Genomic DNA, 15447 nt, shown 5'->3' with positions numbered 1-15447 from the left:
TCTTTTGTTTTTCTGTATTGTCTTTTCTTCTTTGACCCTCCACCCTTCATCATCACGACCAGTTTGCAAGACATGGTGACAAAGTATCAGAAAAGACAGAACAGAGCGTGAGGAACTTGAACTTCATTTTTTTGCACCACTGGACATGATGCAGTATTCTACAGTCTTTGAATGTGTAGAGAAGTTGAGAGTGGAAAGCAATCACTTCATGCTGTCACACCGGCTAAATGAGATATGTGCAAAGGAAAAATCCCCCCAGACAGAGAAAAAATAATATTTGGAATGCGCCTGGCATTCCGGGCCAATTATAATGTTTTGAAATGTTCCCTGATTCCTCATCTATTTCAAGACATCAGCTTTTGTTGTCAGGCCCTCAGAATCAAAACATGATGGCTCAGTTGCAGGTGCACTCATGGTCAACAATTCAATCAGGAAGGAGTGCCCTATGGAAGATACAGTGGATCATTAAAGCCAAGGGGGGATTTTCCTTTGATGGGTGAAGGCTCTGGGATAATGCATCATCAACAGTGCTTAGAGATTCCCTCAACCCCCAGTTGATGCCACTCTTGATTGCACGGCCTCACATGCTGAGTTGCATGGCTACCACTGACAATATGTTGCTTAAGCCCCAGCATGAAATAAGTTTCCCTTTTCAGATTCACTGTGTGGTTACCGCTTTGTAAAGCTTTGTGAATTGAAAGGCACAAGTTTCCTGATCTTTTTGGTTCAGATCATGCTCACAGTTCTTCCTTTACGCAGCTGTCGGGGGGGGGGTTACTACCTTGGTCTGAGGGCATCATGTCAGACACTGCTGTGTTGTGTTGTAACAGCAGTCGGCGACAAGTCAGCCTCTCGCTCCCTGGGCCATCCTAATATTTCATCAGGCCGCTCTGGGGCTGGATGTGACTGTGGCTCGGTTTGACTGCCCTCTTGACAGGAGGAAGAAAGGGTGTGTTCCTCATCAGTCTTTGACTCGCCCTTGCTTAATAATGCAAACCCCTCAAATGTGATACAAAAAGCTGTCTTGCTCACCAGGCGAGGAGCATACACGCAGCATTAACCTCTGACTCACAGCCATTCCAGTCCTCCGGCTGTAAAGGAATTAATAATCCGAGTGTGTCGTGTTTTGATTTGTAATGAGCTGTTAGCACCGTCGCATTGGAATCGAAATATTTACTGGTGTTTGGGTGAGACACATCATACATTTCTATTTCTGTGAAATAGAAATTATGGAGCTATACATTTGAACACATTAACATGATTACAGTACAATTCAATTGTATATGAAGCTGCTCCAAAATACATATTCTCAAGAAAGGCTATCATTAGAATATCTGCTCGATAAATGTGAATTTAAGATGTCATTGAAATCATATTGGGGTTTATTTCTTGCTCTTTAAATGAGATGTGCTCTGTTGAGGACATGGAAGACATTTACACTTTAGATGTTTGGTTTCACGACAGGGTAATGCATAATTCAGTCAGAATGTTTTTAGTTTCTCAAATATGATGTCATTTTATACAGACATTTAGCTGCAGCTAGGAACAATATAAGGAACAAGTATTGTGTTGTTTTCTTCTTAATTCAATTAAAATTATTTAGTATAGCCCAAAATCACAAATTACAAATTATTCTCAGGGGGCTTTACAATCTGTACACGTACGACATCCTCTGTCCTGGGACCTCACATCGGTTCAGGAAAAAATTGTGTTGAGTGTTGACGTTTCAGAATTATTTAACGCATGTTTAAAAAAATATTGCGCCAAATAACTTTCATTTACAGTTGCTTGATATACCACCTCCCTTTCTCTGGTACTACTTTACTGGCTCTGACTGAATGCACAAATGTCCAATGACCAAAACGTACAATGCCAACATTCTTTTTTAGAGCCCAATACAATATTAAATACTGATAGTTGTAAAAAATAAATGTTGGTGTGGCCAAAACACCGCCACTCATTTGGCCCTGGATTTATTGTAGTTGTAGTTTTTCTTTTTGAGAGCAATCAAAGCATCCATCGGTGACATAGAGCCTGGTGTCCTGCGACTGCAAGGATTTACACACCGTTACAAACAAAAACAGTTATTGTGTTTCATGTTCCTCATGGCAGACAGTTGACTTCATGTTCCTGAACAAGATTAATACATTTTGGTGTGGAGTTTTGACTTTCACGAGTTTGACTGTTACCATTCGTGACACTGAATGTGATATATTGGAGGCCACGCCCACAAACAACTCCCCTATCCTCAATTAGTTTCCTTTGTGTCTCGTGCCACTACTGGCGCAGCCGGCAACCAAACATGTTCTCGGCCCTCCGACTCAGAGGCCCGGGGGATACATGGACATAACTCGGTGCAATCGAATTATTGGCTTAGTCGGACTGAAATCGAATTATCCGTTTCATGTAAACACCTTAGTCGGACTATGTGCGGTCCGACTTCGGTCCGATTAACACCCCTGGATAGCTCGGTCCGATCCAGTTGATAATTCGACTCTCGCGGCATGTAACTCTGAATTCGATTCGAACTGGACTTTGCGTCTTTGCGCATGCTCGAGATCCGCCGCCTCCTCCTCCCTCCCTCCCATGTCGTGACCCGGGAGTCCAAAGAGGCGATAAAAAAAATTCTCCGTGTACCTTCGGCGACGGCGTCTTCTCTCCGTTATCAACTCAGCCAATAGCGCCATTTGCAGTCGCTGTACTCCTATTAACACCATGGAAGAACAGTAGAGGGATGTAGCTTCGCCTCGCTCTCTGTTCGCCATCTTTCTCGAAATGTTGTTGTTGGTGGTGGTGAAGAGGTCAAGCGGAAATGGCTGTATCACGAGTTGTAATGAAAACAGCGCCACCTATCGTATCGGATATGACATGCTTTCGGCCAATGATTCGAATTACTCACTGCCATGTATATTGGGATAACAGCAGATCCCCCAAAAGATAGCATAGTCCGACTAAAGCAAGATTCGAATTATACCATCATGTAAACGCACTGAGTGATGTATCTCTGAAGACCTTCTTTAAAACTGTTAAGTCTCATAAGAATTTTAAATGTAAATCAGCACAGATAATTGACTACGCTTTTATAGCTTCAGTTGGCTTTTAGTATAGCTAATAAATTACGATTTGGATTTGTGCTTCGAACTCGGCGCTCGCTGCAGTGGAAGTCTTGCAGTACAGATTAACGGCGTTACCTGTCTATGTGACACTGTGGAGGAGCTCTCCGAGCTGATGTTTCCACGCGGTCTTGGAGACGATGCATATGCCCATCTGGGCTCCAAAGCCACAGGGACTTCACTGGGCTGACAGTTTCATATATCGGATTCACAAACTGTGATGTCTATAAGACCCAGGGACACGGGGGAGCAGAGCAGGAGGATCCATAGAAGCTAATGATGAATGTAATAGTGTGTCACAGAGATGTACAACCAATGGCGGCAGAATGTCACAGACAATGAATGTCTCCTCGGCACTCTGTTTGTTTGCTTCCCCCAGGCTTTTGGCAGGACTTAGCTAATGGTATGGTGGTCAAGGACATAAATTGTGGTTGACATATGTGCAAAGTGCTCAATTATATATTGCCCACAATTGTAGTTTTGGCTGTAGACCAGAGAAGATGATGTGCTCTAACTGTTTCATGACATTATTACACAGATGAGAACCTTAATGGACGTAGCACCAAAACATTGACTGTCAACCATTGAAATTTATTTTACAAAAATATTGTAGCAACTATAGCTTGATGACTGCCTTGAGGCAATGTTAGTTAGTTACCCGAACCACAGGATACAAAGTCCTGCGCTTTGTGTGCCCGCCCTCCTCCTTGAGGACAGTGTAACAATATGTGGACTGAAAGAAAATGATGCCAGTCCACAAATAAATACATATAAATCCACAAACAAATAGACAAATACACATACAAATGCACAAATATATTAGTGATTTTTCATTTACATTGATATAAATCGTAATTTATTTACGTGTGCATTTGTAAATTGTTCTGCGTGCATTTATAAATTCAATATATTTGTGAATTGTTCTGTGCACATGTATGAATCTTCGGTTTGCATTTGTGAGTCTCTCTGTGTGCAGTTGCAATTATTGAGACGGATCTGGCCCCATGTACTTTGCTCTGTCATCATAACCGTAGGCAGCAGCAAATCCCCAGATTGTCTAATAGCAGAGGCATTTTTTGTAAAGCTGAGTCAGCTTCTCTCCAGCCAAGCCTTACAATCCAAGGTTATTGTATTCCATTAAAGCCAGCAGGCTATGCGTTTGGATATCAATGGGCAAGCCATTATTTGCAATCTCCCCTTTGAAATCCGGTGAGCTTTTGTCTCTGACTGCTAATGATTTTAATTATAGGTGGCATTGGGCCTCTCAGAGCTCTGTGTGCTGGAGACATTTTTTTCTCTCCCTTCCCCGACAAGATGGGAGGCTTTCTGAAACCGATGAAGAGATGTGACGTAACCCTCCTGTGTCTCTGTAGGACTATTAAGCTGTAACAACTTAATTTCACAGCGCCACACCAGCTCTGGGCTTTGACAGCACTTAATGAGTGTTGCGTTCTTTCCATCTGTGTCAAATTTTATGACAAGCCTTCTATTTTACGCCATGGCTCACAGTAGTTCATCTGTGTAATGATAATTGAGAGGGAAAACGGTGCAGTTCCCAGCTGTGTACCAAATCATTCTGTCAAGAAGGGATGTTATGCGTGTCTGCAGATGACTGCGTGTGTGCATGCAGGATTGGTGACGCCAATAATTACCCGATGAAAGGTAAATCTGGACTTGTTTGACGCAACTCTTTTTTAAGTGGTTTGGATCTAATCTTTATTTAGTATATGCAGTTATTTCCTAATGAACCCTGTTTAGACAGAAACATTGTAGATATACAAATATGAAGTTAACAGCAATAGATTTTGTAAATATATTTTTTGCTTTATTCCAATTTGACGGCCAATGCAAGTCAGGTGCACTTCCTCTGAAGGAATGTGTACATTGCTAAAGATGTATGAAGTGAAATCATCCTTCTCCAATAACAGAAATATTATTACTATGCCCAGAGTTAATCATACAAGTCTCATATGCTAATGCAGGGGTCAGGAACCTTTTTGACTGGGGGAGCCATAAAAGCCAAATATTTCTAAATATATTTCATTGACAGCCATATAGTATTTTTGCGTTTATTGAGACTTCTGGTGCTGCATGATGCTATGGGGGGGGGGGGGGGGGGGAGCTGAGAAGTGTTAACGCGACACGTAGAGACAGAATGACATGCTGTAGAGAATTACTTCTGCTGTAATCTGGCGCGATAGAGAAAATTACAAGGGGGCGGGCGGAGATTTTTTTTTTCAACTCAAAATTGTCTGGGAGCCATATATGGCTCGCGACCCCTGTGCTAATACATTTCTGCATAAAGGCCATCATAAGAACGCCACTCGAGTATCGAAGATTCCACCATCACACCAAATCCTATTGTGAAACCACATTTTTTTGAACACATTTATGAATGCAAATGTAGGATATGTAAGCACACAACCTCAACAAATAATTATTTGAACATTAAGTTCAATCCTGATCTCAGTGGGGAGTCTGGCTTAGTAGTGAGCAGGGTCATCCTTTATTCAAAGGATTGACTGTTCGATACCCTGCTAGTATGTCGATGTGCCCTTGGGCAACACTTAATCCCGATTTTCCACCGCAGGCTGTTCCTGCGGTGTCTGAATGCTCGTTAGTCCAGATGGGCAGGTGGCAGCTCCCATCAGTGTATGATGAGCTTCAAGTGGTTGCAAGACTAGAAAAGCGCTGTACAAGTACAGGTCCATTTACCATTTACTCTTATCATACCACCAGCAGGGTTGGCCACACCTATAAAAATACAAGCCAGTTTGTAAAAAAAAGAAGGTTCCTATAAAGCAAGCTCTATGGGTGGCTGGTGTTTCTGCCATGGTCCTATTACGGCTCTGAAGTGGCTTTGGGACAGTAAAGGTAGAATGCTTGTTGGATGCCTGAGTGCCAGCTAGATGTACGACCATGAAAGTGAAGCACTTATCTCATAGTGACAACAGTAAGAACTGTCAGTGTGGTGTTTACGGCGATACAACCTCTCGTGGGCATGTTTGAGTGTTAACTGGAATCTTTTGAGCATGTGCTGTCTTTTATCCAGTATGAATGTCACAATCCTTCTTTGCTTCCACACTAACACAAACAGCGTATTCTCCATTCTTTGTCTCCGCAGCTACAGAGAATTACAGGAACATTTATACCAGTGTTGACTCGCCTTTTACACCAACATTTCTTTTACCTTCGTCTCTCATCTGTGAATAGCCATAACTTCTCTTTTCTCTCGTTTTTCTATGCATAACCTCCTTTTCCACCTTGTCTCTCCTTTGCTTCCGCTGACTTGTTTTCCTATCTCTGACTCTTACCAGTCAGGGGGATTCAGACACAGACTCTGAGGTGGAGGATCGTGTAGATGGGGTGAAATCCTGGTTGTCAAAAAGCAAAGGTTCCACCAAGAACCTGTCAGACGATGGCAGCCTCAAGAGCTCCAGGTCAGTACAAAAGCAGCTGCAATTACAGAAATGTATTTTCAAGCTGCTTTTTCTTTATGGTTGCCTGCTCTGTGAAGAGGGAACTTTTTTTTCCTAAAAACAAACCCACCTCTGTGGTCGATGTATTGACATGCCCAATGGCCAGATGGTATAGTGTACCTGAGCCACTTGCTAAGATATATCATTGTGTCTGCCAGCTGACAGTTTAAATTGCCCCAGAGTTTTCTTCTTACCAGAAGATTTAACTGCCCTCCCTCAGCTCAGCCACTACCAACTTTTCAAAGTTATAAAAAGTTGAATCTCTCTTGGCATGTTCCAAAGGTCAAACACTGAGGATAAGCCAACACTGGCCCTTGTAGTCACAGCATTTAAGTGACTGGAATTGCCATTTGCCCCGGTACACCGAATTTCTTGACCAGTTCTCTCAGACATTTAACAATGGATAGATCAAAATAATGGGGTAAAAAGGTTTCTCAAGTTTATCGGGTTGTTTAAGCTTTGTTTGGTTTGAATCTAATTTTCAGTTCACACAAATTATGTTGTTGAAGTTTCATTAATTGTCATAGGATTTACTGTTTGAGATCAGTATTAAACAGGAAGTACCCCAGTTCAATATTCAAAGAAATATGGAATTTAATGTAATTTTTTTAGTATATTCAGTAAAATTACTGGAAAATGTTCCACCAAAATGGAAAATGTTCGCTAACACTAATTGAGTTTCAGTACATTTAACCTGTGTTTTTACTGCAACACAACAGTAAGTGTTACCCTAAACCCCATCAGTCTGGCATACCAAATAGAGAGAAAGTAGCACATCCTCCTTATTCTCAGCAAATGTTTTAAAATCAATTTTCCTGAGCATGCCTTTTGTTATGTAGAATAGTTGTAGAAATAGATTTAGATAGAGGTTTCAGGGGTGCCAAATAGCTCACCTGAAAGAGCACCCATGCACCAAGGCGGGGTCCTTACAGCAGAATCCAACTTCCTTCCCCGATGTGAGGTTCTGGGACAGGGATGTCTATGTGTACAGATTGTAAAGCACTCTGAGACAAATTTGTAATTTGTGAAAATGGGCTATACAAATAAACTGAATTGAATTGAACTTGTCGCCCCTTTGCTACAAGTTGCCATTCTCCTTCTCCACTGTCTAGTATCTGTCTGGTCTATATCATAAAGGCTAAGAATTTATCTTGTTTTCAACTTCAAGAAAAAAGAAAAAAAAACATTAAATAGAGTAAATTTATATTTAAAAGGCTAAAACATTGCCTCTCAAATGATGTTGACACTTTAAGGTCCAGTATCTACGATTCGGTGGCAACTAGCAGTGTAGTTGTAGATTGCAACCAACCACACTCACTCCTCCCTTTCCAAGAGTGCTGAAATATGAAAAGCTGAGTGCAAAACCGTGGGATATATTTCAAGACCGTTGCCTTGTTATTTTAGAAGCAAGGACATTTTGCACTTGGCGACTCACGTTGTTGCAGGTCGGTGACCTTCAGGTAACAAAGAAATGCTAAAGTCTCTCTAAAGCCAGTGTTTACTTTTTTTGTGCCGGGCAAGCGGAATCCGCGACATGGCGTTACAGTAACAAAGACACACATATGTTTAGTTCTATGTAGTCATACACAATTTGTACACACATTTGTCTGTCGGTTTAACAATCTGTAGACACAAGACTTCCTCTGACCCTTGCACCGGTACAGGAAAAACTCCCCCACAAAAGACGTATTATGTTTCCTGGAATCTTACGCACTGGCCCTCAAAGTTTTTTCTCATGCCAAAACTTTTAGATTACTTCAAAGTTGGTTTGTAAGATTTTTTTTTTTTTTTTTTTACCATTCTAATCATTACTGTGGCCTTCATCGGTTCTCGGTAGGTTTTTCAGCTGTCTTTTAGTTCCTTTTCAGTTGTCTCATGTTTCATTCTCCTAATCTCTTTTTTTCATCGCTTTTCTGTACATTAGTTGGCTAAATTTCATGACATTTCTCTTTTTATTTGTCAAGTTTTATTTATTAATTTGTATTCTCTTCTTTCCCTTCCACTTGACTCGATACCTCATCTTTTTCATTTTCTCTCCCATTGTCTTCATTCCTTCGTCCTCCACTGTTGCTTCTTTCTAGATTTGCTGTAAATGTAGATGCAAAGGAAGGGAAAGAGAGGAAAGAGGGTAAGGAATGGAAAGAGGTTAATAAAGAGGGCAAAGACGTTGATACGAACAGGCCAATGTCAGTGATGAGCTCTCTCAGCTACAGAAAACGCTCCAACCTTAATTATTCCATCAGTGGCAAAGGGGATGCCCTCTTCAGTGCCCTCAAGGAGAATGCAGAGTCAGAAGAGACTCTATCCCTCCATAAGCCAAAACCCAAAAACTTGGATGATACCTTCTCAGTCAGCTCCAGGAGAAAGTCCCAGGCAGGAAATGACATGCATGACAGAGAATCATGCATCTCCCAGGCCTATTCAGAGGCCAACAGCCGGGCCAGGAAAGGTATGGACAGCCGTTGGGCCGACTTTGACAAAGAATCAGTAATTTCATACACGGCACCAAGTCGGGCCTCCACACGTCTTGGGTTAAGCCCAGAAAATGATGCTAAGTCTACCATCAGTTTAGGTCTGTCAAGCCCACATGGACGCCGCCAAAGCGCCTCACACTTAGATGAGGGCCGAGGCGGGCGGTCACTGTATGGAAGCAGTCCCAGTAGCCCTTGCTTTAGCAGACGGTCTGGGGGCCGCAGTCCTGGAAGTGTTAGCCGAGCTGATTCCCATATGTCGCTGGCACGCAGCTGCCGCCTGAGCGAGTTTGATGTTGACATTGACGATATTCGTAGTGTGGCTTTCACCGAGAGGTCGGCATCCAGTCCTCACGCCTCCACTGGCCGCAGCATCTCCATGCCACCCCCACAAGCCAGATCATCAACTGCTGATAATGACCCAATTGATAATATCCAATTGGATATCAAACCAGTTGGTCATCGCAACTACCTCGACCCTGACCTGGAGAAAGCCATCAATGAGGTGCTGAGTTTCAAACCAATCACATTTAAGCGCAGGAGCTTGGAAGACTCTAATGCTGAAGAAGAAAAATCTCAGAATGATAAAGACGACAACAAAAGTATCCGTAATGGAGATGGTAGTCGCCCTGTCAGCAGTCTTAGTCGCTCTGCATCTGCAGTGGATTGCACAAGATCGTCCCGCGGCGGCAGCAGCTGCAGCAGTCGCCATCGCAGTAAGAGCAAAGGCAAGAGCAAGAAAAAGAAGAGAAGCCATAGCTCAGAGTCCGACAGCTCAGGAGACGACCATCGTCACAGGAGCAGCTCCAAGAGGAGATCCAAGAAGTCCAAGAAGAAGTCCAAGAAGAAGGAGCAATCTTCGTCTTCTTCCTCATCTTCGTCTTCAGATTCCAAGTCGGACTCTGGGTCAAGTTCTGGGGCTTCAACCATTTCCTACCGAAGCTCCAGCAGTGTGAAGAGGGCCCCGGATAGAAAGGTGTCCAGCCCTGAAAGCGACGGAGAAGCTCGACCCCCGAGTGAGAGCCAGCCAATGAACAAAAAGGATGATAAAAAGAGGAAGAAGAGGGTGGACAACCTGATGATGAAGTACCTGTATCGGCCGGACAGTGACTGAGGCAGGCAGTAGGTCGTTGCCTGAAATGGACTTGCCTTGAAGAGTGTTTTTGAAGCATGTTGTTACCTAACCAATCAAAGACTATTTAACCCATCCATCAGCACGAGTCTGAGTTGCATTAGAAATTTACAATTCAGAATTAAAATGTCTGGTTTGCTTTTGATGATGTGTCTCGGGCATGCTAACAATTGTTGATGTTTACTACTACCCCCTCTCAGTTTCATGTCAAACCATTGGGAGTACGACCTCTGTGGCTGATTTTCTTTTAGTCTAGTAAGGCCTTCATTGAGTACTCTTAAGGAGCTGGGTGGTGTAGTTAGTGAGAAGCTGCACTCAATATGAATGTTATGTCGGACTTTAATCAATCCCGAGATGCCTCTGAAATCTATAGTCCCAGCAGGCAAAAATAACAAGAATTTAATAAGATGGACCATAATACACTTCTCCTTTCAGCCAGTGCAGGTATATTTAGACCCCAAGCTTTGATTACAAATAACAGTTGACAGTAATTAACCCCCAGTTTGTAATTTTTAAGCCGTTTGGATGTATTTTCTTGTTCATTATAGTCATTGGAGATGATTTTTTTCTTTTTTTGGATCATATTTAGATTTTGGTAACCACTTAATTTTCAGCAGGTTTGTAATTTAATAAAGCTGATTCACATGACAACTGTAACATTATGAGAGGATGGAAAGACATCTGTTGCAGTGCTTTGCGTTTGGTATTTGAATGGCTTTGATGCAGTCCCTTAGGAACAATAATAACACAAAGCCCTATTGCATGCGCCTGTTGTGTCACATTGCAAGAGTTGCTGTGCCCACTGAATGCGAGAGCAAAGGCTAACCTGACAATATGCACAGCTAGCTTGTGCTGGTTATAGGAGCTCAACAAGCTGCAAAACAAGGACACAAAGCAAAGAGACAAACACAAACAAATGAAGACAACCTCATCACCAGCTGGGCAAATAACTGTCAAGTTTAGAAGAAAAAAACTGTAAATATAGAAGACACAAGCAAATGAGAAACATTCACGATTAGACAAAAATCTGCAAATACACAAACTCAGATTAGCTCATCTTCAATTTAACTGGCATGTAGTTGAATCGAACACATTGTGTGTTGTGCGGGCGTGTAGCGGTCCCTGGAGACGTGTTATCATTTAGTTCCATCTTTGTGTTTGACTTGAAGTGTTTCTATCTTTAAAAGAAACTTTTATTTATCCCCATGGGTAAATTCTTCTCTGCATTTGACCCATCCTTAGTTATTAAGGAGTAGTGGGCTGCAGTGAAGCTCAAGGACACTTCAACATGCCACTATGGGGAGAGCGGGGATCGAACCGGCTACCTTGTGGTTACGGGACCACCACTCTCCCCATGAACTACAGCCTGTTGCGATACAGTCACATTCTGTGGCTTTTATCCTGAAAAACTAGACAGTTTCCTTTTGACATACAGAGAATGATGGCGGCTTATATTTTAAAAAGCCAGGCTCATCCTAACTTTCCTGTTCTGATAATTCTACCATACTGAGCTGAAATGATCCATGCTACCCTGTGATTACGGGACGGCCACTCATCCCATGAGCTACAGCTGACCCATATTTGTGATATGTTTCTGTATTTGGCATTTCCCCTGATCCAGAACCACTATTTATAACAGGCTTGGATGGCCATCTCACAATACCCTTAGGGCTCTTTTAGGGTTCTAGGGTTCCTACTAAGAATCCCATGATTAATGTTGACAATACAAACAGCCAATCTTCTTATCGACCTTCTCCATTAGAGGAAAAACAAACAAACACCCAAGGTTGCCTTTCTCAGAGAGTTTGTGTTTTGATTAGTTGTCCTTTCTCATTGCAGTGTTTGTCTTGTGGTGAGGATGACTGAGACATTTGCTTGTGTTTTATTTCATTAAGTTCTGTGAGACACTGTACTGTTCTCAGCTCAATTTCCTGATAACAACATCAGCTTCTACTTGTTCCTCTCCTGCTCCAGCCCCCCTGGCCGGAGACACTACGGCTTCGAGAGGTCTGATGAAGAGGAAGACGAAAAAGAAGAAGGCGGGGCGACCCAGGGCTCTCAATACTCTTGATTCAGATACGGAAGCCAAATGAAAGAAGACGACGGCGAGGACCGGCCTTCTGAGAGCACATCGTAATCCTTGCTGTCGGCATCCGCTCTCTGAAACGTGCCCTCATTACAGCGTGACAGTTTGTCTTGCATGCAAAGTTGACCACATATATGCTGAGTTGGACAAAACCACACAGTTAATAACTCAACCCTGCAGGAAAACTTGTTCCCAACACACTGTCAGAGCTTCCTGTTGCAGATCCTCACAGGATTTGGTCATAATTGACAAACTACACGGTGTTTAACACTCAGTCTCACACACACACACACACACACACACAGCAGCTCTGTTATTAAAAACTCCACGTCGTTGGTTGCATGAAGCAGCATTAGCTTGGCTTGAGCAGTCACCCTGTGTGGTTGTAACCTAGCCAAAGAACTTGAGGTCGCAATGATAATAGATTCTTTCTGTCTCTCTCTCTTTGTCACTGTCAACTGTTCCTCTCTTCTCCTACAATGTACAATGTATTGCCAAAAAGCCTTTGTTGACGTGTGTGTGTGCACAGTGCTTTACTTATTGCCAATTGGCGCCGAGTCCTGAGAAAAGTCCCATCCTTATTATTCCTTTTTCCTGCTTTTTTCCATTTCGGGACAAGTGCCATTAGATTTAAGTGGGCTTCTCTGCAGCTGTGGCATTTCATGAGCTGCGTGCCGTACGCTGAGGACACGCTCATCATCATCGTCGTCATCATCATCATCGGCTCCCTTTCTGTTTCCCTGCAGAAACAGGGAAGTTGTTCTGCCTTTTGCTGGCGAATGCTCGCTTCCTTCCAGGGGCGGGTGATCGCATCGATAACTACTCCTCCACAACAGCAAAGCATTTAGTTTTTGAAGTGCGATAGATTTGGTTTTGCAGAGGACTGCCGTCGAGCAAATTAATTTCCACGAGGTTTGAGCTTACCACAAAGACTTGTTTTTAATTTGACTTGATTTAACTAATTCTGTAGTGAGGAATAGACTTTGGCTTTGTCCTTGTGCTTGTTGTTCACAGGTCAACCTGTGTTTGTTTTACGTGTGATGCGCTTTCTTTTTGCAGAGGGAATGTACTTGACTTTGGGCATCAGTCATAGGTCTGGTATCCTCAACCAGCATGTCCAAGGAACTACTGGTGGTGTTCTATATTCGTCTTTTTGTCAACAAATCAAATGAAAGGACCAAAACCAGCAGTGTATTTTTGAACTTTGGGGAAAGTATGTGTATCCTGAAGCTCAAAGGGCCACTTGAAATGTTTTCTGGAGTTTTCACATCTCTTGGTGGTCTTCATCAAATGGAGCTAACACCGTTGTCATTGCAACTCTTCAGCTAATTGGTTCCTCCTGAAGACGACTGAGTGTTTAAATATGGCTTAATTTGTGTTTTTTAAAGTCACATTTTCCATCCATAGTGTCACATCCAGTGCTTGTACACATTATTTGTGGGGGTTTTGTGTCATGATTTTGCTAGTTTTCTCTATTTCGTGCTAGCAACACCGACGTGAGCCTGGCGAACCGATAGGCCAGCAGGACATGGAGTAGTAGCCCATTCACCTTGAAACAAATCATTACAGGTTGTATACCTCATTCTTTCCCCCATATCCCACACATGTTGAATAAAAGTGACAGACCTAGCAGCCAATTGGCTGTTATAGCTTCACAACACTGTCCGGAGGATTTGCTATTGGTCAATGGTGCAAATTTAAATGCCAAGAATCTCCAATGTTTAATGCAGTACAGTAGATCCAATGAGTGCCGTGATTTTGTTGACATTAATATATCTCTGCTTGGATGTATGTCTTTTCATGAGTTATGATGATATTGTAAGAAAAGTATAGAATATCACCAGCATCTCCTTTTAAAGCCTCATTGTGTATTTTAACTGTAACTTTGTTAACTGGACACACTACAGCCTATATAACCATTTCTGTGAAATCATGTCCGGTGTCCTTGAGGCCTGGTTATGTGTCAGGTGTTTTTGTTTTCTCAACCCAATGATGCCTCGAAACAGCAGCAAAATAGGAACATGCATTTTCATGGTTGCTGAAGTGTCACACAGTCTGGACACATGTCTATTTACTGAGCAGCATTACAATGTTTTCGAAAGCCATTTAGAGTCCAGAAGAGCGTGACGTGGCATTTAGGGCTGGAAATAAATTGTAGGCGTTGGTCGTTGTGGGAGTAGTTGGGTGTTATTCTCCTATACATTTGTTTTTAGACGTGTGTCTTCATTTTTATTCTCTATGCAGTCAACACAAGTATGGAAATCTGTTTTTGACCTTATTGACCCTGATAACAGTGTCTCGCTTCAACAGAATAAAAACAAGAGCAGGCATGATATTGCTGACTGCACACCGTATTTATATATAAATATGTGTATGATTGATGCTAGCTTTGAAAATAGTTCATGTTTATTTTCATTATTGAACACATTGACCACTTGTTATACATTTTGCATTACAGTTTAATATATTGTAAATAAATGATGGTGATTGTTTTAGAATGCATTGAAGACTGGATTTGTCTGAGTTGACATGTTTTGCTGCTGTGTCTCTCCAGGTAATGTATCTCCATTTCCACTTAAATATGGTCTGCCTGTGTTCTAGTTCCAAGGTTTCCACATTTTGTGCAGATAAAACCCAAAGTGCTTCCTGATTCATCCACTTTGATGTTTTCATGTGCTTTGATTAGCGGTGACCCTGTGAAGCCTTCCAGAGACCCAAACCCCACTCAATTAGTTATTTTCGATTTTATTTTTGTTGTTTAATTCATGGGAAAGTTAATGTCTGTTTAAAGCTGAGCTCGAGAACCAACCAATAGCTCTCTAAAAACCTGAAGGCTGCGAAATGTGTGTTGGAGAAATCAGGTTTACATCATGAGAAGATCATTTAGAGTGAGTGATGAATGCAGGCTTTGATTTTAAACGCATCAACATATTCCTTTAACAAAATGACCTGTATGACATCTGTGGGACTATATCCACAAATGAACTCAAATAATCCTGACTTATTAAAGATGGTTAGTTGTGACGGCTCATTCCATGATGAAGCCAGACAATGTATTGTGTGCTTCACCCAGAAGTTTGATGCAACTTCTCTGCGTTGTTTCCTCAGGTTATTTTCCTGTCTACAGGTGTTAGTCATGCTAGCAGTGAGGTAATGTTGATCTATC

General features: G+C 42.2%; 1 protein-coding gene across 14 annotated transcripts in view; it reads left to right on the top strand.

The window, feature by feature from the left end:
* The window catches only part of LOC130210401 (unconventional myosin-XVIIIa-like), a 118340-nt gene extending 103557 nt beyond the window's left edge, over positions 1–14783 (top strand). For 9 of the 14 annotated variants that reach the window (XM_056440651.1, XM_056440652.1, XM_056440642.1 and 6 more), the window contains 4 exons: positions 63–107; positions 6431–6553; positions 8674–10185; positions 12170–12260. In XM_056440651.1, coding sequence (XP_056296626.1) covers positions 63–107; positions 6431–6553; positions 8674–10177 — 1672 coding nt within the window. In that variant the 3' untranslated portion in view covers positions 10178–10185; positions 12170–12260. Of the gene's footprint in view, positions 1–62; positions 108–6430; positions 6554–8673; positions 10186–12169 lie in introns of all 14 variants that reach the window. The other 5 variants (XM_056440656.1, XM_056440648.1, XM_056440643.1 and 2 more) reach the window with 4 other exon arrangements.
* Positions 14784–15447: the final 664 nt, after the last annotated feature.

This window comes from Pseudoliparis swirei, chromosome 20, assembly GCF_029220125.1.
Source record: "Pseudoliparis swirei isolate HS2019 ecotype Mariana Trench chromosome 20, NWPU_hadal_v1, whole genome shotgun sequence".
NCBI classification, from domain to species: domain Eukaryota; kingdom Metazoa; phylum Chordata; class Actinopteri; order Perciformes; family Liparidae; genus Pseudoliparis; species Pseudoliparis swirei.
Note: the sequence above shows the minus strand (reverse complement) of the source record. Positions and strands in the feature narration are given on the sequence as shown.